Here is a 21,926-nt window from a genome sequence, read left to right as displayed (position 1 = left end):
TCTGAATTTGACGTGTTCCCTATATTGCACCAGAAGTAAGCAGCTAATTCGCCGCCTAAACATATGCTCGCGTAGGTCGATATCACTGGGTGCAATTGCTGGCTTGCTTTCTGTCCTCTCATTGCATATGTTCGTTACATATAAGCTTTGACCCTGACCCTGACCTAGCTTTGAGTAGAACAAATCGAGTTCTTCGTTGGATGATAGGGATTTCACGCTCCGCAAAGCTTATTTTCAACGATCCAACAGGAACTCAAACCACAGCTTCAGATACCGTAAGTCTCAGATTATGGGTCTCCGCCTGGGCCAGTCCTAAAGTTCAGTGGAGTTCCGTGTCATTTCTACTTTCTAGTAAAGGCTGCAGAGATGTTCTTCGGAAATGCTCGAGAGACTGTGATTTATAGAATTCCCTAAGTAAAAAGACTATTGTCACTTTGGTATCCTGTACATACATGGTGATTACATCATGTTCGGACCCCAAAAGTCCCATTCATAATCCTCGCGCCGTATTCTAACCGTTCCCCTCACACCTTGAACAATGTGCTAGAAAGCGCGCCGTCGGCACGACCGCCCCTCTGCTGCACTTTCTCTCCTCTCCTTCCCGCACCGCCGGACTGCACAGTGCACACGTAGCGGCGTGTTACGCAGACGGCGCCGCCAGTCTCGCCTCCCCCGCCGGCAGCGCGTCCGTCCGGCTGGCACGGCGGCCGGGTCAGGGTCGCGCCGTGCGCTCCACCTGCGAGTGGCGCCGTCCCCGGCAGCGCCACTAGGCCACCGAGCCGGAAGGTGCGACCGTGCCTCCTCTGTACACGGAACACGGCGAGCGCGCGCGCCTGCAACCAGCCCAGGGCCCTTCCGGGACGGTCACGAGACTGCCGGCGAGGCCGCGACGTGCAGGTGTGATGCAACCGTCCGCGGGATCCCTGATGTCCTCATCAGGGATGACATGGTTATGCATGTGCTCTGGATGACCTTAAATGTCATAAAGGATAATCAAAGTGGGTATTTGATATGCGTGCTCACTGCTCATCATATGGGACGTGGGAGTCAATGTGACTTGTTCGCTGCTGAGTAAGAACTCTGCAGTCTGCACTATCCAGATTGTCACAGACACGGCAGATTACAGAGTTGTTCTACCTGTTCCGATGATATATATCTTTTTAATGCGTCATATAAAGAGGTAAATGCGACAGCTAATTAAATAAAATTGCGGAAGAGCGCTGTTCCCACAAGTGACGAATACGCCTTCGTGCGGCGCCGTCCCATAGTCTTTCGCATCTCTGATGAATCCTTCCAATATTTCGCCTTTCTCCCCCGCCACCCACCTACCACCTAGCGGTGTATCATTCGGCTCTTCACGGAAAATCCAGCTGAGATTGGTGGCCGTCCCAGCCCTTCCACTGCGCCCACGATGCATTCCTGGCGCTCCCTGGGCTCCCCACATCTCTCCCCGTCTCTCCCCGTCTCTCCCCGTCTCTCCCCACATCTCTCCCAGTCTCCTCGTCCCTCCCTCGGTGCCGGGCGGTCCAGCCTGCAGACCGGACGTCGCTCGGTTTCCAGCCGTTACCTGCAGCGTCCCGCCTGCAGGCGGGCCGCGTACGGTACCGGTAGGCACGCCTGCCGAATGCCGCGCCTCCGGGCCAGGCAGGCGCTCTGTGCAGATATGTGGGCCACCGAAATGGGACGGTGCGACCCGGCGGCGGGGGAAAGACAGCCAGGGGGAGGCTGACGTGAGGATCACAATGTAGTAATGCGAGTTGTTTGAGAGATTATGCAACGTAAAGAACGCAGACGGATAAGAGATTTAAATGAGGAAACCCAGGCCGCGCCGAGGTGGGGCTGCACAAAATGGGAAATCCGACCGACTGGGCGTCCGGTGTCCGGTTCGCCGGCCCTAGAGTCGGGTCTGTCACCTGGGATAGGCGCGTCTGTCTGGGCTGGCCCGCCCGGCGGCGGAGGTGCACTCCGGAGGAGTTCGGTACCACCCGGTGCCGCGCGGCGTGACCAACGGATCCACGGTAGTACGACACTCTGTCTGTCTGTCTGTCTGTCTGTCTGTCAGGGCTGCGGAGTCGGAGTCGCTCGTAGTCGACAGTCGTGACCGAAGTCAGAGTCTGAGTTGGTTTTTAAAAGCCGGAGTCGGAGTCGGAGTCTCCAAAAATCCATCGACTCCGCAGTCCTGCAGTGTCTGTCTCCCGTGTGACCCCAGCTGACTGTGGCCCGTGGACGATGGTCCGTTGGGCGCGGTGTGGTGCCGCCCGGTGCCGCTCCCGGCTGTCCGTGCCTTGTCGACCGTGTCGCCCTGTGCCGTGCACGGTGTGCGACTGTCGGGGGTGCAACTATCGCTCCAACAGATGGTCAGATCGCACGATAGATTGGACGGTGTGCCGTGATGTGTATCAGCGGGGGCGGGTGGCAACTGAGGGCTGTGCAGCGATCGGGAGGTATAGAACGGCATGTTAAGGCCGCCGTGAGAGTATGGGGGAGGAATGCGGAGAGGGAGTGGAATTAGAATCGCACGGACCTCGGGTGGTGCAATGGAGAACAGGATGGCGACCCGCCCAGCTAGTTTCGCCCGTTCGGCGAGCCAAAGTGCCGGAAATCTCGCGCAAAATGCGTCGTGTAAACGTCAAATCTGCAACGAGCGAATAGCTTAAACGTCACTTTGCTACGGCCGGCTAGCCACAATGAACGGCGCCAAGGTTGCGTTACGACAAGAGGCTCGTTGGACCGCGCTCGGTTCTCGTTTGTGGCGCTCTCACTGGGCTCTGTGGCCGCCGTTCGTCTTGGCCAACACACGGCAAGGCCGGGTAACGGCCAGGGACCCGCGGCGGCGGCAGCGGGCCAGGCACCCGGTGACACCACCCCTGTTTGTCCGCCGGCGCCGAGAGCTCCATGACGCCGGCTCTGTGGACGTTTTGGCCAGATTTGATGGGATTAGCCGCCGAGTTGTGGGGCTATTTATTACCTCGGCGGTTGGGGAGCGGTGGCTGCTGGACGTGTGACGCACGTCGGTGATGTTTGCAGGTGTTGACGCTCGGTGACGGGTGCCGACATGCTGTCGTTGACGGTTGAGGTAGGCAGCTGGAAGCCGGATTAGCGATACGATTTGTCCATGACCATGAATTAGCATCACTGTCATGGTGAGATGAGCGTCCAATCGATCTTTCTGATTCATTGTCTTTGATTTTATTTTAAAAAGGTTGATGAACTCATCCTGCAGAATATTGCAAGTGCATATCTACATATGCATTTTCACTACCGGCCGGTATGTAGAAAGCTATCCTTTCTGGTGACTTGCAGATTCTGCTCGAGCCCGTCCCGTTCTCCCGCTGCGGCCGTAAGTTTCACATTTTCCGCCTCCGGGCCCGACCTTCTATTTGGTGCTCCACCGCGAGACATTGCGTCACGGCTCACGGCACAGGTCGGCCCGGCCGATTTTCGCGTCACACGCCATCCACGTGGCACGGTTTCGCACGCTTCTCACCCGGTGGTGATCCTCTTTTCCATGACTGTCTGGGCATGGAATAAATAGGCAGTATTTCTGTGGATTATTACGCTACTACGATGCCGCACCCGGTGCTTAGCTTTTCCGGGAGTTTGTGCAAGGTAGTGGCCTGCCACCAGATTGTTTCATTATTCATGATCTCGCTTCTCCGAAGAAAAAAAAAACAAGCTAGCCGTTGACAGATTAAATATGGTATTCATCTGACATCTGTTTCAGCTTGATTTCTGAGCATTGATGCTCGGCTTGTTTGTTTTGCCTTTTAGGGATGTCTCCACTCTCCACTCGGCTGCACATTTGAAATGCGGTGGCATCTATCATAAGGTTGGAGTTAAGCCGTCTAAATGCCAACTTGTCAAGTGATCTTCCGTAAAGAACATCTTATCCCTACAAAAAAAAACCTAGTGCTCGCTGCTGAGCACAATCCCGAGTAGTGTTGGGAATTCCTCTAAGTCCCTAGGCATGTGTCTGCCGTTACTTCTCTCGCACACTCCACGATGAACAAGAATGGCAAGTAATGAGTAAAATAAAATCCGTGCGCTTATGCCACATTATAGTCTCGGCTGAGTTGACGGGTGTGCCCCTAATGATACCAGTCACTCCGGTATGCGACTTTAGGCACCTGGCACCGAGCCTGGCACAGCCTTGTGCTCACGGCGGCGTAAGAAACCAGTCCGCTGCTTACAATTATCGCGGTGTTTTGTATTCCTTCATCGTAACACGTAAACACGTATGGCCGTGCTGTGGTGGATAAGATTGCCGAATATGGTTGGTCTGCCCCATCAGGGTCAGACTGGGAAACCATCATCGATATGCACACCGTCGCTTCTGACCATCAGCGTTCTTCAGGGCCGCCTCTCTCGGGCGTGCATGCACGCGTGCTCACGTGCTTACGTCGCCTGGCGCTGCCTGGCATAGGATTGCGTTGCAGCCTCGGTGCGTGCGGGGTGCGTGTTTTTGCGTTCTGTCGCCGCCCCAGCCTCATATCAATGCGCCGATGCCGGCCGATGAGTCAGAGGCAGCGGCGGACTGCCGAGAGCCGACAGGCACCTGACAGCTCCTTCCCCCGCGCTCAGCAGGACTGCCGAGCGCCTTCCTGCACCTGACAGCTCCTTCCCCCGCGCTCAGCAGTCTTTCATTAGGCCGTCATCTCATTACAGCAGTCTGTCTTTACGCCTTCTGTCATTAACATCATGTTTCGCTGACAGGCTGGAGAGCCGACTGACGGACCTGCCCAGCCGGCAGCACCACCCTCGCCGCTGGACGCGGCCTTCCTTCCGGAGCTGATCGGTAACACAGAGCTGCTGACGGACGAGGCGAGACTGTGCCTGCAGCGACACCTGCCCGCCCGAGTGGAAGGTGAGGACGGGAGGGGAATGGAACGGGAGCGGGAGAGAAGAGAGTGCGAAAGATGGAGGAGCGAAAGATGATGTGTGCTGGTTATTATGTATGAATAGCTATTCGCTAAATGAGACAGTAGGCCGGTTAGGTTAGCGAGTGAATCGGACACGCTGGATTGAAGTTTAACGGACACTGAAACTACAGCACACAATGGAAGTGAACGGCATGGCTGGCTGGCCTTGCGATGCGTACCACAGGCAGTTGATAAAAGAAACGTCACCGTTTTCAGGAACCGGACAGTTAGCAAAAATCCGAGACGTCCTTGTCGTACGACTATCGCCTGTCACATTGGCCGTTCGCCAATACATTGTCTGATGACAAGCATGACTATGTGATAGCTACTGTCTTTGCATTTTTAATTAAGGAAGTGCGGTTTAATTTTTAAATGAGCGAGGTTCATGACCGAACCAAGGTCACTATTAGCTGTCACGTATTAAGTGAGCTCATCCAATTACACTGTAGCAGCAGCAATCGACCTTGCAGGGCGCAATGATCCTTGACGTCACCGTGGGGCCGCTGCTAATCATCCTCAACTAGCCCTGTCGCTGCACGGTGAACGTAGCGTCTTGTTCTCGATGTGTGTATAACCCCGAGTTGGCGTTTGTTTCAGGTCACCCGTGGCAGCTGGTGTATAGCGCCTCCGAGCACGGCTTCAGTCTGAAGTCGCTCTACCGGCAGGCCGTCGAGTTTGACTGCCCCATGCTGATGGTAGTCAAGGATGCATCCGATAGCGTGAGTTTGTCTGCGGGGAATTGTCTCAGCCAGTAAAGGAGACACAGGCTGGATGGGCGGCCAGTGTGCTTCGGTGTGAACTGCAGTGCTTTTCAGTATTGTGATTTGAATCATGTGACCGATCGTCGGCTCAGACGGGTAGTCTCCAATAAAGCCCTTTAATCTGGTTAAAACTGGGTGATCTAGGTCACGTGCTAAACCCTGTTCAGCTCAAAGTCGAGGATTGTGATTTCGCCACAGTCCATTCAGCTGTTTGGGAAACCCGTTTTAGTACAGCTCGCCTAACTCAAGTTGCCAAACTTCTACCATAATTAGACACGCGGTCTCACCGCTAACACCCAGCTGTATAATTCTCACCACTATCACACTGTTGTATTCTCACCACTAACACACTGTTGTGTTGTCTTCCTCAGGTGTTTGGTGCGGTCTGCACCGATCCGATCCGGTTCGGCAAACACTACTACGGCACCGGCGAATCGTTCCTGTTTACGCTGCGGCCCCAGTTCCGCGTGTACCGCTGGTCCGGCGAGAACCAGTACTTCGCCAGGGGATCGACCGACTGCCTCGAGTTCGGCTCTGGAGAGTGAGTGGAGTATGAGCGCAGGGGAAGGTAGACTGTGGTTGCCCAGTGGTTTGGGGCTCTGTGGTTTAGCAGGTGCCTCAGTGGTTTAAGTTTAGTGGTTTGGCGGGTCGGTCTCAATGGTTTCAGGTTCAGTGGTTTGAGTGGGGGGGGGGGGATTCAGATATGCGGTGATTGGAGTTATGGTAGGAAGGCTGTAAGACATGTTTCTGTGGAAAGCTGTGTTATATCGAGCTCTTCCATGACTGACCTCTCGACTCTCGAGTACGCGCCTGACTGACATCTGTGTATCGTTCTGCCCGCAGTGGTCGCGCAGGTCTCTACGTAGACGAGGACCTGGCGCGAGGCATCACAGAGCCGTGTCAAACCTACAACAACGACCCGCTCACGGTCGGCAAGGAGTTCTTCATCACCGCCGTGGAGCTGTGGGCGCTGGGCTGAGCCGCCTCTTCGACAGACATCAGCATTTCACTGCTGCCTGTCGTCCCGTACGGACGGAGTACGGCCGTCTCTCCCGTACGGACGGAGTACGGCCTGTCTCCCCCGTACGGACGGAGCGACGGAGCCTGCTCTCGGCGCAGTGCAGGACACTGCAGGGACGGGCAACCCAGTGACACTGGAACCCGAGTGAGCGCTCCGGTGGTCTTTTCAAAGCCGCTGAGAGTGGCAGACTGGTGTTCGAAGACTGTGTCAAGATGGCGGCGTCAAAAGCGAGTCGGCGTCACACGGCACAGGTGACGCCGTGTGTCGCTGGGGTGACTTCACAAAGCGAACTGGGCCTAGTGAGCCGACCGTCACACGAAAAGACAGTTGCGTCGCAGCCTTTCTACAATGTGTCAGTGTGTGCTGTCGTGTGTAATTTAATGTGAGCAGTGGTGACGTGTGGAATTCTTCAGGCTGTGAGTCTCCTGTGTATCGTGTGTTTGTATGGCGATAATCTGTCCCGCCCAATGTACGGAGGGTGCAGTCTTTCGCCTTAGGGCCAGAAACCACGCGTCACAGCTGCGTTACGTCGAATGTGTAATAATCGCCAGCTCTTTGTGTGTATCCATCTCGACCGTATCCACCAAGCTATGGTTTGGTCATTCCAACGCCGCCGGCTCGTGCTTCTGGTGTGCCAGGGCCGGCCGGTCCGATTTCCCGTTGTTTTATGTCTGTACTTTCACATCGTCACCGTCTTTTACTACTGAATGTGCACTGTATGCTACGCTGCTGGTTAAGATATGTTCAATTGTAAATAAACGGACAGTGTTTGAGGAGATTGTTACTGGAGCCTGTTCATTGTATGTTGGTAACGGGCCCGAACACGTGATCCGTCCCGAGGGCCGAGGTTCATTTGTATTTATTTAATGCTTCTATAGTATTATCAATGTCACACCAAGAAATGTTGATGGCATGACAAATTAACAAACAGCGCAGACCAGATATGGCATACATTGCTTGCTATAACTTCCAAGTATAATTTGAACGGAAAGGGAACGAGTAGTTTGTTCCTTTCCCAAAAACGACAGAATCTGCTCTGCTATGCGATATCAGGGGAAAAAATGACTGCTTGGCTGTTCGTTATTTTTGATACTGTAGAAACAACTAACTGAGGAAATATTGTCAAAGCAGCAAAACAACTAATATAATATAACGCTCATTTTTCGCCCTTTGGCAGTTCAATCGAAGTCCTTGCGAACCTTGCGATGCTTGCGAATCTCAGCAGCATAAAGAAAGGAAAACTTCATTTGGTAGCATCTTGTAGCAGCGTAACATGTTTCTCTATCTGGCGCAAGTAGGCAAATAACCGTTTCGATACTTTTGTTCTTTTTTGCCCTGAACAGCTAATTTATGCGTTTATGCTGCGAGTTGCCTAGTAATTTGATATTGCTTGTGAAATGAAGCGCGTACATTAGTAACATTCTCAGCGCCTACCTCACAGTCGAACACTTATTGTCTATTCACTTATTCCTTTTCTGTGTCTGGATTGAAATTATTTACTATTTTCGGCATCGAGCTCGGTGGTCAGGTGATTGGTATGGTATTTTTGCATTTACCGAGTGTATGACGAACGAAAAGTGAATCTAGGATATCTATGTGCATTGTGCAAAGATCAAAAGATATGGGCTTAAAATCGAAATACTGAAACATAAGTGATAGCCCAGATTGAAGTTAAATGGCTATTTATCCACATTTCTAATGCAAACATAAGATGCATTTTTATAAACTTTGATGCCATTTTATTATCATATACTTAACATGTACTTTATCTCTTAATGCTACATCTGCTTATCACTTGTGTCAGTGTAGGAGCTGCTTTTTAATGGGTTGTATGGAAGGTTCCGAGCTTATAAGTGACGTTCGCTCATATTTTTTTTTAGCAGGCTGCCAGCTTGCTGGTGTTTGACAGCTTCTACAGCTTCTTAAACGAACCCAGCAAAAACAACTGGTGCAATTTCCTCCTGATATTTCAAGGCATCCTAGATAAAATGTTGATGTTTAGTTATGTCATTGATTGATTGTATTTCTTAATAGACAAGTTCCAAAAAAGAAGGTATCTATTTATTGTCACTAAGGTATGTTACTATGCTTACATTATTTTGCAGAGCAAAGACTAGTTAGCAAGATGGAGGATGAGATCAACAATGCTGCATTAAAGGAAGCCTTAGAAAGTGGCATCGACCTACGTCAGTACTCTACTGAAGTGGAGCAAAAACTGAGACAGGTGATGAGAATGAGAAATAAATGAAAATGATTTTCTAGATGCTAAAAACCAACACTTTTGTAGCTGAAATAAAGACAATCAGACACTTGGACCTTGGCTCAGTAATTGGATATGTCCGTGAATGTAGATTGCTCAAAGTGGTCCCTATTTAAAAGATGTTTTGATTCACTTTGAAATATTTGTGTAATATTGCTATGTTGAGCCAAAGACTATCTTATTTGTAACAGTAAATAAGTTTATGATGTGATTGGGCTCCAGAAGCTAACTGAACATAAATCATGCATGTCATGAACTTGATGGAATTATTGTTATGGTTCTCTGTTTTCAAAGCGTCGCTTAAACTCCCATAGATAATTGAAAATAATGCTTGTAATGTGTGATCAATATTTACAGCAAAAATCCTATTTTGTTTTAGGTGGAAAATGCATCTATTCAGGACTACATCAAAGAGAGCAGAAATATCACTGAACTTCATGGCCAGATCACAGCTTGTGATGAAATTCTGGATGTGAGTAACCGAATAGTCTAGCAATAACAAACAACAAAACGTGTTTACTAAACATAGGATGGAAGTGAGCATACAGTCTAGGTGGTGCAAAAGCTGATGTTTAACTGGGGGCATCACCACCTGGTAACATAACAGGATAAATGAATGTGGTCCTGCCCATGGCCCCCCAACGTCGTGTCGGCTGCCACGGCCGTTAGCAGTGATGAGCAGGCCGAGAGAGAGGTGTGCAGTGTGACCTGTAATTTATTCCATCATTGGCTTTATAACTTCAACATGTCCAGCATATTTTTGTATTAATGAAGTTTTAGGCAATAGCAATGCAGGTAATAATTCCGTTTCATTTTGTCTGTCTAACCCAGTCATGCTCCCACCCTCACTGAATTCTTACCGTCCGTCGCCAGCGTATGGAGTCAATGCTGCAGACCTTCCAGTCAGATCTGGGCAGCATCAGCTCGGAGATAGTCCACCTGCAGCAGCAGTCGGTCGACATGAACCTGCGCCTCAAGAACCGGCAGGCGGTGCGCGGCCAGCTCAGCCAGTTCGTGGACGATATGACCGTGCCCGAGGCCATGATACGGTGAGTGGCCGGGTGGTGTCGTCATCGTGGAGGTAGTGACGTGCGGAATGGTTTTCGGTTTCGCGGAGCCGATAATACGCTATAGAATATGCTGCTGCTCTCGTGGCTGCTGAAATTTGAAATCTGAATGTTTGGGGCCTTAGGGAGAGAGCAATATGGGAATGCCACGAGAGTGTATAGTACCGAAATAGATGATGCGATCTTCTTACTATTCTGTCGTACCGGGAACCTTACTACAATGGCGCTATGAACTTGTGAAATGAGATACTGCGATCGATCGGTGTGTTTTAGTCTGTGCTTGCATTGTTCCAGGCACATACTGGAAACTCCCGTCACTGAGAGGGAGTTTCTGGAGCAGCTCTTCACTCTCGATCACAAACTGAGCTTTGTCAAAGAGCAGAGCTTCAGAGGTTAGTCAAAGGGTTTAGTATTTGCATATGTGGGATCCACTTTTCATTGGCCATTACTTTGACTTGTTTGACATATTACTTGTTTAAGTTTAGTTGTCTTCAGGTTTCCCGATAAGATTTTCATGTAGGACATTAGACATAAGCTGTCAATCGCTTGCAGGTTCACTTTACTATATAGTACGCCAACTTCCGGCAACATCATTGATGACCATTGCGATTTTGAATGATGTTAATGGTGCATATGAAGTGGATGCTTACTTGTCAACTCACTTTGACTTTCTTTGTCTTTCCCAGAGGCGAAGTCGTGCCACGATGTCAGTGGCGTTCTGGAGAAGCTGAAGATCAAAGCCATCGCCAAAATCCGCGAGTACCTCCTGCAGAAAGTGCAGCAGTTCAGAAAACCGATGACCAACTTCCAGGTTCCGCAAAACGCCATGCTAAAACACAAGTATGTACGGCGAAGCCGTAAATGCGAACTTTTTTTCTTGGTTTTCATTTTTACTGGCGTTGTCTAACGTAATACAAAGTAATGGATTCTACCTACCTAATTCCACTCCTTATTCGCAGTACGCACACCTCCTACACGTTCATTTTCTGCAGGTTCTTCTACAAGTTTCTGGTGGCTAACGAGCGGGAAGTGGCGCGGGAGATCCGAGACGACTACATCGAGACCATGAGCAAGGTGTACTTCAGCTACTTCAAGTCCTACTCCACACGGCTCATGAAACTGCAGGTGAGTGCAGCTGTAGTGGTGGAGGTTTGTAAAATGTAGGCTTCGTTAGGATTGTATGTGCAGTTTTTATGCTTGACCTCAATTGATACTTTTCTTTCGATACAGAAATCCTGAAGGATGAGGCCCTCGCCCCTCAGACTCAATCGATACTTTTCTTTCGATGCAGGAACCCTGAGAGATGAAGTCCTCAGAGTTCACGCGTTTTTTATGAATATAATGTATTTTCCTGCTTGAGAAGTAACATTATGACCTAACATTTCATGGAGCGCTGGTAATACCCATCCTGTTCCGTTGTGTTATGCGGATGGTTTCACTGCATGCCCACTACTTTCTTTTTTATCCGCCAGTTCGAGGAGGGTCCGACCAAGGACGACCTGCTGGCGGCCGACGAGGCAGCCTCCCGCTCGCTGTTCGGCAAGCCCTCGCTCCGTAACCGGTCCACGGTATTCTCTGTGGGCTCGCGCGGGGAGGTACTGAACGCCCTAGAGGCGGCCGTGCTGGTTCCGCACGCCGCGCACAAGGCAGACGCCCACTACCCACTCGAGAGCCTGTTCCGCAGCATACAGTACGCGCTGGTGGACAACGCCTGCCGCGAGTACCTCTTCCTCACAGAGTTTTTCATGGTGCACGGCAACGCGGCGCAGGATTTGTTCGCCTCCGTGATGGGGAAGACTCTACACAGCTGCGCGGTAAGAGCTCGGGGCGATTTGGGTTGGATCTAGTGAAGAAATGTGTTCATGTGACAGTCTGACCTGTAATAATTTGTTTTCATTGAAGCATATTTAAATGTTGTGCAACGTCATTTATTTTTGGAGTTCCTAGACACTATGAATGTTTAAAAAAACGATAATTACACGTTGGAAATAGATTAATTCCAGCTACTTCAAACTTATACAGTATTCGACAGTAATTCGTGCCGTGTTTTCCGGCAGAAATCGGTGGACGCGACGGTGACCGAGTGCCACGACAGTATCGCGCTGTTCCTGTGCATTCACCTGGTGCTGCGCTACCAGCTCATGTGCCACAAGCGGGCCGTGCCAGCGCTCGACAAGTACTGGGACATGCTGCTCAACATGCTCTGGCCTAAGTAAGGGATCATGCTCAGCTGTTAAAGCCTGTGGTTATGTAGATGTAGAGACCACTCGTGCTCAGAGGTCAACCTGTATTGGTCGCTCGCCAGTCAGTCACTGCCACAGACCAGTCCACACGACACGCTCGTCCACATTGAGCCTCAGGCAATATGCGGGTCAGCCTACCCTCCCGGCTCCCGCATGCGCAGACGCAGCCGTATGGTGGGGCCCGTATCATAAACGCAGCTACGGTAATATGTACGGTCAGGGCCTACGGAGATCGGTGAAACGTAACAGTTAACACCAATCCACCATACAATACACTCTCCTCCCTTTAACAAATAAGTTTAGATAACGAAAACACACGTTACGCCTGGAAAAACTCAGTTTGTTTCCGCACGCGAGATGATCTTCGCGGAGCCATCTCCGTAGCCGATGCAGGCACAGACTTCGGAAGAGCTGGCTCAGATGGCAGAGGCATCGCGGGCAGATCCTTCGTGCCGGGCCCCGTCGAGGACCCTCCCGTCGGCTGCGTCGCCGCAGCCGTCAGCGAGCCACCGGTGTCAGGGCCACCGGTCTCCGGTACGGTGGGCAGACCAGTGCAGACGGCCTCGGCAGCCGGCGCGGCCGTCAGCTGCTCCGACGGGCTGAGCTGCTCGTGAGCAGCTACATCAGCAGCAGGTCCTGTGACGGGATAGTTTGCGTCAGTTTTCCGCATCAACTGATCCTGATGACGACGCCAGATCCTACCATCCTCTAATTTGACCACATATGACTGCGATCCATCTATACCCACAACTACACCTGATATCCACGTGGGTCCCACACCATAATTGCGAGCATATATCGCATCCCCGATGTTCAGCTGTAACACTCGGGGTACAGCAGGGTCATGATTCAGCTTCTGCTGCAGCTGCTTCCGCTGAACACGGCTCTGCAGGTCAGGATGAAGAAGGTCTAGCCGGCTCCGGATCACTCGTCCCAGCATCAGCTCTGAGGGTGACACAGACGTAGTTGAGTGAGGGATTTTCCTCTGATACAGCAACCACTCAGCCAACACAGTCTCCCAGTTCCCATCTCCACTGCGCTTAAGAGCCTGCTTAACGTCACGAACTGCCCGCTCTGCTAGCCCGTTGCCTTGACTGTGACGTGGCTCTATCGTTCTATGTTGAACCCCATTAGCCGCCAGGAACTGCTGAAAATCCTGTGAGGTAAACGTTGTAGCATTATCAGAGCAGAGCATGTCAGGCAAGCCCCATCTTGCAAACATACGTCGCAATTTGACCATGGCTGCTTGCGAACTCACACTTGAGCACGGCTCAGCCTCAACCCACTTTGAATAGGCGTCCACTACCACAAAAATGTACTTGCCTTTGATTGGTTCCGCAAAATCCACATGAACCCTTGACCATGGGCGTCTCGGCCAGGGCCACATACTCAGGTCAGCCCGATGAGGGGTCGGACGACTCTCCTGACACGCAGAACATCGTCTGACCGCCATTTCCAGGTCACCGTCAATCTGGGGCCACCAGACGCAGCTCCTTGCCAGTGATTTCATCCGGCCGATCCCTGGATGGGCAGAATGCAGCTCTGAAATCACAGACTGGCGGCCCTTCTGTGGTATCACGACCCTGTGCCCCCACAGCAGCACGCCTGCACACACAGACAGCTCCCAGCGTTTCTCTGAAAACGGTTTCAATGCCGGGTCAGCTATCTCGGGCCACCCGCCCTTCTGCACCAGGTTCATTACTCTGGAAAGAACGGGGTCACGAGCTGTCAAACGTGCTACTTGCTTAGCATCAAATACAGCATCCTCAATCAGCAGCACCAGATCTTCCTGGCCAGAGCCATCTGCAACTGGCAGGGGAAGCCTGCTGAGGGCGTCCGCGTTACCCATGTCTTCCGTGCGCCTAAATTGGATGGCATACTGGTACGCAGACAACTTCAATGCCCACCTACGAATGCGAGCAGACGCCATAGCCGGAATGTCTTTGTTTTCTCCAAACAAAACTACCAGCGGCTTGTGATCCGTGACCAGTATGAACTTATTACCCAGCAAGTATTGATTGAACTTTTCTACCGCGAAAACGATCGCGAGAGCTTCCCTCTCCAACTGAGAATACTTCTGCTCTGAAGAGGTCAGACTCCTTGACACGTACCCGACAGGACGCTCAGCTCCATCCGCTTCACGCTGAGCCAGTACCGCTCCAATGCCTCGAGACGATGCGTCACAGACCAGCACTTGCTCCTTCGCCGCATCGAAGTGAGCTAGAACAGAGTCCGAGGTAAGGACACTCTGGGCCCAGTGGAAGCTTTTCCGCTGTTCTGGTCCCCATATCCAGTCCTTGTCCTTCTTGAGAAGGTCGTACAGCGCAGCCAGCCTCTGAGCGCGCGCTGGTAAGTACCTGGAGTAGTAAGTCAACAACCCAAGAAAGCTCTTCAGCTCAGACACGTTCCTAGGTTCAGGCACTGACCTGATCGCTTCAGTTTTCTCAGAAGTCGGGGAAATTCCATGCCTGCTGACCACGTGACCCAGGTACTCAACCTGCTGAACCAAAAACTTACACTTATCTGCTCTGGCTTTTAGACCCGCGTCTTCAAGCCTAGAAAACACCTTCTCCAGCGTGGTCAGGTGTTCGGCCTGTGTCTTTCCACTCACCAGAACGTCATCCAGGAAAACAATGACGTTGGGTATGCCCTGGACTGGAGAACCTTTTCAATCTCTCTCTGAAATATACCCACAGAACTGTTGATGCCGAACGGGAGCCTCGAAAATCTGAGAAGACCTCGTGAGGTGTTGATGGTCATGATGTCTCGAGAGTCCTCGTGAAGAACTAACTGATTGTAGGCCGAAGCCAGATCAATTTTCGAGAATACGGTACCTCCCGCTAGCGTTGCAAACAGATCCGGGACCTGTGGCAATGGATATCTGTCCAACCTCACCGCTCGGTTGGCCGTCAACTTAAAGTTGCCGCAGACTCGGACATTCCCGTCTTTCTTCAGCACCGGAACAATGGGCGCCGCCCAGCTGCTGTTCTGCACTTCCTCCAGGACGCCGCTGTCGATGTCCTTCTGGAGCTGGGCCTCCACCTTCTCCTTGAACACATAGGGCAGAGAGCGGGCCTTGCAGAACCTCGGTGGTACAGTACGGTCAATGTCCAGACGTACCTTTACCCCCTTCAGCTCTCCCAGGCCCGGCTCAAAGAGGCGCCGATACTTCTCCTTCAGGCCCTGCAAGGAACTGGTTCGAATGGCGTGCACGGCCCGCCAGTTGAGGTTGATGTGCTCCAGCCAGTCTCGTCCTAGAAGGTTAGTCCTGGCATCTTTTACCACCACAACTGTCAGGGCACGGTGCTGTTTGCCTTCATACCACACGTCTGTTTGAAACTCTCCCAACAATGGTATGAACTGACCCGTATACGTTTTCAAACGAGATGAGCACATTTTGAGTTTAGGCTTTCTGTTCAACTGTTCAAACGTATCCTGCCCAATCAACGATACGCTAGAACCAGTGTCAATCTCCATATCTACATCTGTACCTTGAAACTGAACCAGACAAGAAATGGGAGGTACACTCACCCGATGGACCGCTTCCGTTCTGCAGATCTCTTCATCCTGTTCTGCACGGCCAACATCTGTCGTGTAGTCCGCCTCCCATTCTTCATCTGCTTCAACGGCGTTTGCTCTGCCCTGCTGCCTCCGAGGTCTGACTGTCGTCTTTCTGACTGTGCACATTTTAGCCAAATGTCCAGCTTTCGAACAGTTGTGACACTTGTACGACGCAAAACGACACACATCAGGTGAGTGGCTCCTCCCGCCACAACGCCAACAGCGAGCCCCTGGACGAGCTGACTGACCTGACGGCAGGCCTTGCGCCCTTACCTCACATACCTCTGCCGGCACTGTACCCGGTGTGCCGGAGATCAGGTGAGCGTCTCTGCTGGAAGCCTCTATCGCCAGGCAGATCCTCTGTGCTGAGCTGAAGTCCAGGCTGGATTCTGACAGCAACCGCCGCTGCATCCGAGGATCCCTGATGCCGCAAACAAACTGCTCAGTGAGTCTGTCATCAAGCGTGGCTCCAAAACAGCAGTGCTCGGTAGCCTTCCTTAGCACAGAAACAAAATCAGCAACGGATTGGCCTGCCGTTCGTTGACACGAGTTGAACTTGAATCGCGACACAATGACAGATGGTTTGGGTTCTTTGTGCTCCCTTATTACTTGCAAAAGCTCATCAAACGACTTCTCAGACGTCTTAGACGGTGCTATCAAGCTACAAATAAGCGAAAAGGCCTCTTTCCCACATACCGTCAACAGCGTGGCGCGTTTCCTGCTCTCGCCTTGAATGCCGTTACATTCGATGAAGTAGTGCAGACGCTCCTCCCACTGGCTCCAGGAGTCCGTCGCCGGGTTGAAGGGCTCCAGCTGCAGGGTGGCCGACGCTGCCCCATCCATGGCCGTAGAAGTCGCCCCGCCGCGCCGGTTCAAATCCTCGTCGCCAGTGTAGAGACCACTCGTGCTCAGAGGTCAACCTGTATTGGTCGCTCGCCAGTCAGTCACTGCCACAGACCAGTCCACACGACACGCTCGTCCACATTGAGCCTCAGGCAATATGCGGGTCAGCCTACCCTCCCGGCTCCCGCATGCGCAGACGCAGCCGTATGGTGGGGCCCGTATCATAAACGCAGCTACGGTAATATGTACGGTCAGGGCCTACGGAGATCGGTGAAACGTAACAGTTAACACCAATCCACCGTACAATACAGTAGATATTTCATAATATTCGGTTTATTGGACGATGCATTGTAGTCGGACTCTATGACATTGTTTCGTCCTAGTGTCGTAACATTACAAAAATGGCATTCCTTAACATCATTCAGGTATACCAACTGCTAGTCGACTGTTTCGTAACAGCCTCACTAACACCGTCATCTATCCCGTCAGGTTCTGTCACATCATGGAGCTGAACATTGCCAGTGTGCGCCAGTGTGACCCGTCCAAGATCGGAACCATCGACGTCCGGCCTCACTACGTGAGTAACACCGTTACTGTAACTCTTCGTGAGTTACACTGGCGGCATACTGTTCGTGAGTTTTCCCGCCGGCATAACTTCGTGGGCTGTCGACCTACCAGTGTGACTCGTGGCGAGTGCCTCTGCCGCATGGTTCGGTGAACACCATTCGGGGTATTCGATACTGGGACTAGCCGCTAGCAAACTGCTATTTGGGACGCGGAAGTGGTGTCGGTTGCATTTATCCTTGCTGGTGAAACGATGCTAACTCTGGCATTAGATTCCGTTCAATCCGATTCAAAGGTGTTATGTACCGACATAATGAAATCTCTCATATCTCCCTCCCCTCTCACGACCAGATCACGCGTCGGTACGCCGAGTTCTCGGCGGCGCTGGTGGGCATCAACGAGTCGTTCCCCTCGGAGCGGGTGCACCGGCTGCTGGCGCAGCTGCAGGCCGAGATGGAGAGCCTGGTGCTGCGGCTGGCGGCAGAGTTCCGACGCAGGAAGGAGCAGCTCATCTTCCTCATCAACAACTACGACATGATGCTCGGCGTCATCATGGTACAGACCATGGGATGATGCCTACGTAGAGCGGTGGGGCGATGCGGTTACGTCAGTAATTTAGAGGTATCCTGCAAACGTACAATGGCAGGAGTGCTGGAGGTGCAGCGTAGGAGTCTAATTGAATTTTTACCCCAATACTAAGATAGCTTTTAGCTGCAGAGTGCGATAGCGAAATTGTAATTGCAATGCCTGGTCACGTTCTTGGTGGCCGTCATATAATGTAGCACGCTTCTGAACGATCGCATCTTTTCTCCATGCGCAATTATGTAACGTAAACCAGCAGCCTATGTCAAACGTCCACTATTCCAGCCCCTCCTGGTCCAATGCCTCGTATGTCCCGTCCTATTACCCCCTCCCCGGCCCCCAACATCTCACCCACGCTTTACCCACCCCTATCGTCCGTCAGGAGCGCACCAAGGACAACAGTAAGGAATCTGAGACGTTCCGCGAGCTGCTGGCCGTGCGCACGGCCGAGTACGTCGAGGAGACGCTGTCGCCCCACTTTGGCGGCCTGATGCAGTTCGTCAGGGATGCCGAGGCCATGGTGGAGCGCGGAGACTCGGAGGCGCTGAAGAGAGAGGAGCGTGAGTAGAGGGGGGGCAGAGAGATGGAGTGGTGAGCGAGAGAAGGAGATACGCATTTCAGCTGGGCTGTGTGGATATTTAACCCGCGGGGGGGGGGGGGGCTATTCATAGCCCCCCTCCCGCTTTTCTGCAATAACTTCCAAACCGCTTGACGTATCGACGCCAAACTTTCAACACCTTCGGCTGCATCAATTTGACACCTTGTGTCAAAATATGAACTTCGTAGCTACCATAAGTCGGCCGGAAATGACGTCAGAGTAACGTCATGTTCGGCCGATTTCGACGCAAAGCATTGAACCACGGCAATCGCTCCCAAGAGCTCAGTTTTTAAGCTAGATCCAATTTCTCTGCATGAGAGGACTCAAAATAGATTGCGCTATCAAACTGCTATCTCGGTTTTTCAAAATTTTGAAAATTTCGAAAATTTTATATAATAAAATTCAAAATTTATATTTTCATATTTTGTTTCAAAAAGTTTTTGACTTTTCGAAAAAAAACGGAATATGTATGATAGAACGCATGCTTATGACTAACTCTAGCAAGTTTTAGCTAAATATCTTCACAAATGGCCAAGTTATACGCATTATTGCAAAAAAACTCAATTAATAATTTTTCAAATCAATTTTTCAGTACGTATTTGACATCGTGCACCAATATAAATAGCACCATCGTGTTCCTGAGCTCAAACTGCATCCGATAGACACCTTTTTTGTTGAAAATTTTTACTTTAAAATTTGACCTGGAAGTGACCTGAAAGTGACTGACCTAAGCAAAATTCGACTCAAAATGACCTCGAATGACATAGACGACATCAAATTCGAAATATATGGCCTAAATGGACCATAAAACATGTGTCACGTGACCGACGCATGATATAATATTTCCGTGACCTGTGATGACGTGACCCTGACCTGAAAATCAAAGTACAATTTTGGTACCCTCAGGGTATCTAGAGCATCTGTTCACGAGAGTGTATACCAAAAATGAGCCTGATCTGACCTGTAAGACGGCGGCCAGAGCCCAAAATGTGAATAAACCAAAATGCTAATAATTTTTACTTTGACCTGACCTGTGACGTCATCGGTGACCTTGAGAGGTCAATGAAATTAGGTTTTGTTCGACAGTTTTTCCGGGGCTATCAGATGCCGTTTGAATTTTGACGATCGGCTCAGTAGTTTCGGAGTTAGGATGAAGGAGTTAGGAGCTAGGACTATGAAGAGCCCCCCCCCCCCCCCCCCCAGTAGGGCGTGTTATACGCAGACCCCAGTGGGGCGCGGGTTAAAGAAAAGTTATTCATTAGCAATGTCCTCGGCTTGTAAGTTTCATTTTAGTGGTTAGAAATAACTGCATCGCATCTGCTGATGTTGCCGAAGAGGCGTCAAGCCCTCATTGCTTTATAAAGTGTGCCCTGTGCTTACCAATCTCAAATGGGCCCCCGAGATGCTGATTGCGCATTCCACGCGTTCTGAGTGTAGCCTTTTTGACCTATGCTGAAGCCTGAATATCATTTTGTTGTCTATAGGGTGAAGTCGTATAAGAGTACGCACTAAGTGGATTTCTTGCTCTCATTTGTTTAATATTTGAAGGAAAGAAATCGCAAATAGGGAATATTAAAGTTCATTGAATTAGCCATCAACCCATGGGGCAACGATCCTTCAGCGTAAATGGAAGTGGTCTAAAACTGACATTTTCTGAACCGTTGCACTTGCGTACTCTTACCATATGGGGTGTGTAAGAGTACGCACGCCAGGCGGGTGGAGTACGCAAGCATATGAACACACACCTATGCAGCTTGCACTGTCCAAATGCTTAACTTTAAACTCAGAAGGCATTTAAGTTCATTCTAGTATCCAAAAAGAAAAACATAAAATAAATCTTTCGAGTCTATAAATCAGGAAATAATCATGTCGTGTGTTTCTAAAAAAAAAAAAAAATGCACAATCAAAAAGGAGAATAACTCGTATTTGGAAGAATTTCGGGTACGCATCTGCATCACAGTGCTCCATTGATGATATACCTACAAAACAAACGTCATTGAGCGATAGATTAATAATTATATATTTCTGTATATTCGATTTAATGTATAATTCTGCGTACTCTTACCCTCCTGAACAGTGCGTCCTCTTACCGTACATGCAATTCGCGCACAAAACAACCCCGAAACGTTGTGCAAAACTTCGCAAACAGAATATTGCACTGTACAGTATTTCCCCAGATAACCTCACAAGTTTCCCACAACAATCACGGAAATGTACCTCATCTCAACTGCCAAGTATCAAAATTATTGTACCATATCATAATAATATCATAACGCTCGAAAATAATATTCATCGCCTTAAACTCAACAGCGTCGCCGCTCAACGCCCACGTTCCGTTGGTGACATGCACGCACTGGCGGCTTCATGTCACTTCATGAACTCGACAAACCTGCGTTGCGAAGCAACCGAAACAGCTGATGCGTACTCTTACGCCCGCGTACTCTTACCCGTCCTTACCCTACTGACAATTTTTTGTCTGCTTGTCTTGAGCTAATACGATCTTCAAGAAATAAATGCCGTCTGACTGATAACGAAGCTGTAGATGCCGCTAGTGACGCACTTCGGTTTTCAGTTTCAGCCGATAGGTGTCACTACTATTGTACGCCTGATTTTATGCTGTACCGCACGGCTTGAATATTACCAGGCGCCCCCTTGATTGACCTAGTGGTACCGATAGTGATACGACGGATACCCACCACCGTGTCAATGACCCCACCGTGTCCCCTGTCCCAGGTTCACCTGAAACTGACAATAATACCGCCGCCAACAGGTCAGTGACCCTGCACTGTCCCCCTGCCGCAGGCCGCATCACCGAGCTGGTCCGCTCCTTCTCCGCCGGCTGGAAAAAGTCGCTGGAGGAGATCAACAACGAGATCATGCGGTCGTTCACAAACTTCCGCAACGGCACCAACATTCTTCAGGACGCACTGAAACAGCTCATCCTCTACTACAACCGGTTCACCAAGATCCTCGGACTGCAGGTGCTGAAGAGCCTGCCGGCGCGCGGCGAGGCCATCAACATCCACCACATCATGGTGGAGGTGAAGAAGTACAAGCCCAACTTCTAGCCGGAGGCCGCGGCTCGGGGACCGGGGCTTGGTGTGCGAGGTCTACGAGGACCTCACAGTGTGTATGTGGGGGGGGGGGGGAGGGGGGGCAGTGAAGTGAGCCGAGTCGGGTGGTTGGATCGGGGTGTGTGCTCGTGCAATGTGCGTGTTCCGCCTATATTATATATGAGTCAAGTGTAATGCTGGTTATATTTATTGTGTCGATGCATTGTGATAAGAGCTATATTTGTGTCCTGTTAGTGATACGCATTTGAAACATTCCTGTAATATATTACACAGGTGGTTTGTGCAGTGCGATTCTTGATAGTCAAACTAAGTTAGTGGCCGGGTCTCATAAATTCTGAAGGCTGATTGTTGATAGTCAAACTAAGTTAGTGGCCGGGTCTCATAAATGCTGAAGGCCCACGGCTTATATACTCAAGAGCCAAAGCACATGACC

The 21,926-nt window shown here is 50.8% G+C and overlaps 3 protein-coding genes across 6 annotated transcripts in view; 2 read left to right on the top strand and 1 right to left on the bottom strand.

Annotated features, from left to right (window-relative positions):
* The window catches only part of LOC122366694 (oxidation resistance protein 1-like), a 44,409-nt gene extending 36,935 nt beyond the window's left edge, over positions 1–7,474 (top strand). For both annotated transcript variants that reach the window (XM_043339209.1, XM_043339210.1), the window contains exons 13-16: positions 4,714–4,864; positions 5,517–5,638; positions 6,052–6,221; positions 6,524–7,474. In XM_043339209.1, the coding sequence (XP_043195144.1) occupies positions 4,714–4,864; positions 5,517–5,638; positions 6,052–6,221; positions 6,524–6,659 (579 nt within the window). In that variant the 3' untranslated portion in view covers positions 6,660–7,474. The remainder of the gene's footprint in view (positions 1–4,713; positions 4,865–5,516; positions 5,639–6,051; positions 6,222–6,523) is intronic.
* A 607-nt stretch (positions 7,475–8,081) lies between these two features.
* On the top strand, positions 8,082–21,775 carry LOC122366697 (vacuolar protein sorting-associated protein 52 homolog). 3 transcript variants are annotated; one of them, XM_043339214.1, is made up of 13 exons: positions 8,082–8,229; positions 8,807–8,925; positions 9,341–9,433; positions 9,835–10,010; positions 10,323–10,420; positions 10,715–10,868; positions 11,021–11,153; positions 11,501–11,842; positions 12,086–12,240; positions 17,165–17,252; positions 17,591–17,794; positions 18,204–18,381; positions 21,222–21,775. In XM_043339214.1, the coding sequence occupies exons 2-13, from the start codon at positions 8,827–8,829 to the stop codon at positions 21,485–21,487; spliced, it is 1,986 nt and encodes a 661-aa protein (XP_043195149.1). In that variant the 5' UTR covers positions 8,082–8,229; positions 8,807–8,826; the 3' UTR covers positions 21,488–21,775. The 3 variants fall into 3 exon arrangements, with proteins under 3 accessions (XP_043195149.1, XP_043195147.1, XP_043195150.1); XM_043339212.1 differs by having other exon boundaries at positions 8,133–8,236; XM_043339215.1 differs by having other exon boundaries at positions 8,195–8,224.
* LOC122366699 lies at positions 12,549–16,979 on the bottom strand. Its single transcript, XM_043339216.1, has 2 exons — positions 15,803–16,979; positions 12,549–12,907 (listed from the first exon to the last, which is right to left on the bottom strand). Exons 1-2 carry the CDS (start codon positions 16,673–16,675, stop codon positions 12,890–12,892), a joined length of 891 nt encoding a protein of 296 aa, XP_043195151.1. The 5' UTR covers positions 16,676–16,979; the 3' UTR covers positions 12,549–12,889.
* Positions 21,776–21,926: the final 151 nt, after the last annotated feature.

Source organism: Amphibalanus amphitrite, unplaced genomic scaffold (assembly GCF_019059575.1).
Source record: "Amphibalanus amphitrite isolate SeventyFive unplaced genomic scaffold, NRLGWU_Aamphi_draft 000825F_arrow, whole genome shotgun sequence".
In the NCBI taxonomy this organism is placed as follows: domain Eukaryota; kingdom Metazoa; phylum Arthropoda; class Thecostraca; order Balanomorpha; family Balanidae; genus Amphibalanus; species Amphibalanus amphitrite.
This window is presented reverse-complemented; position numbering and strand designations above follow the sequence as displayed.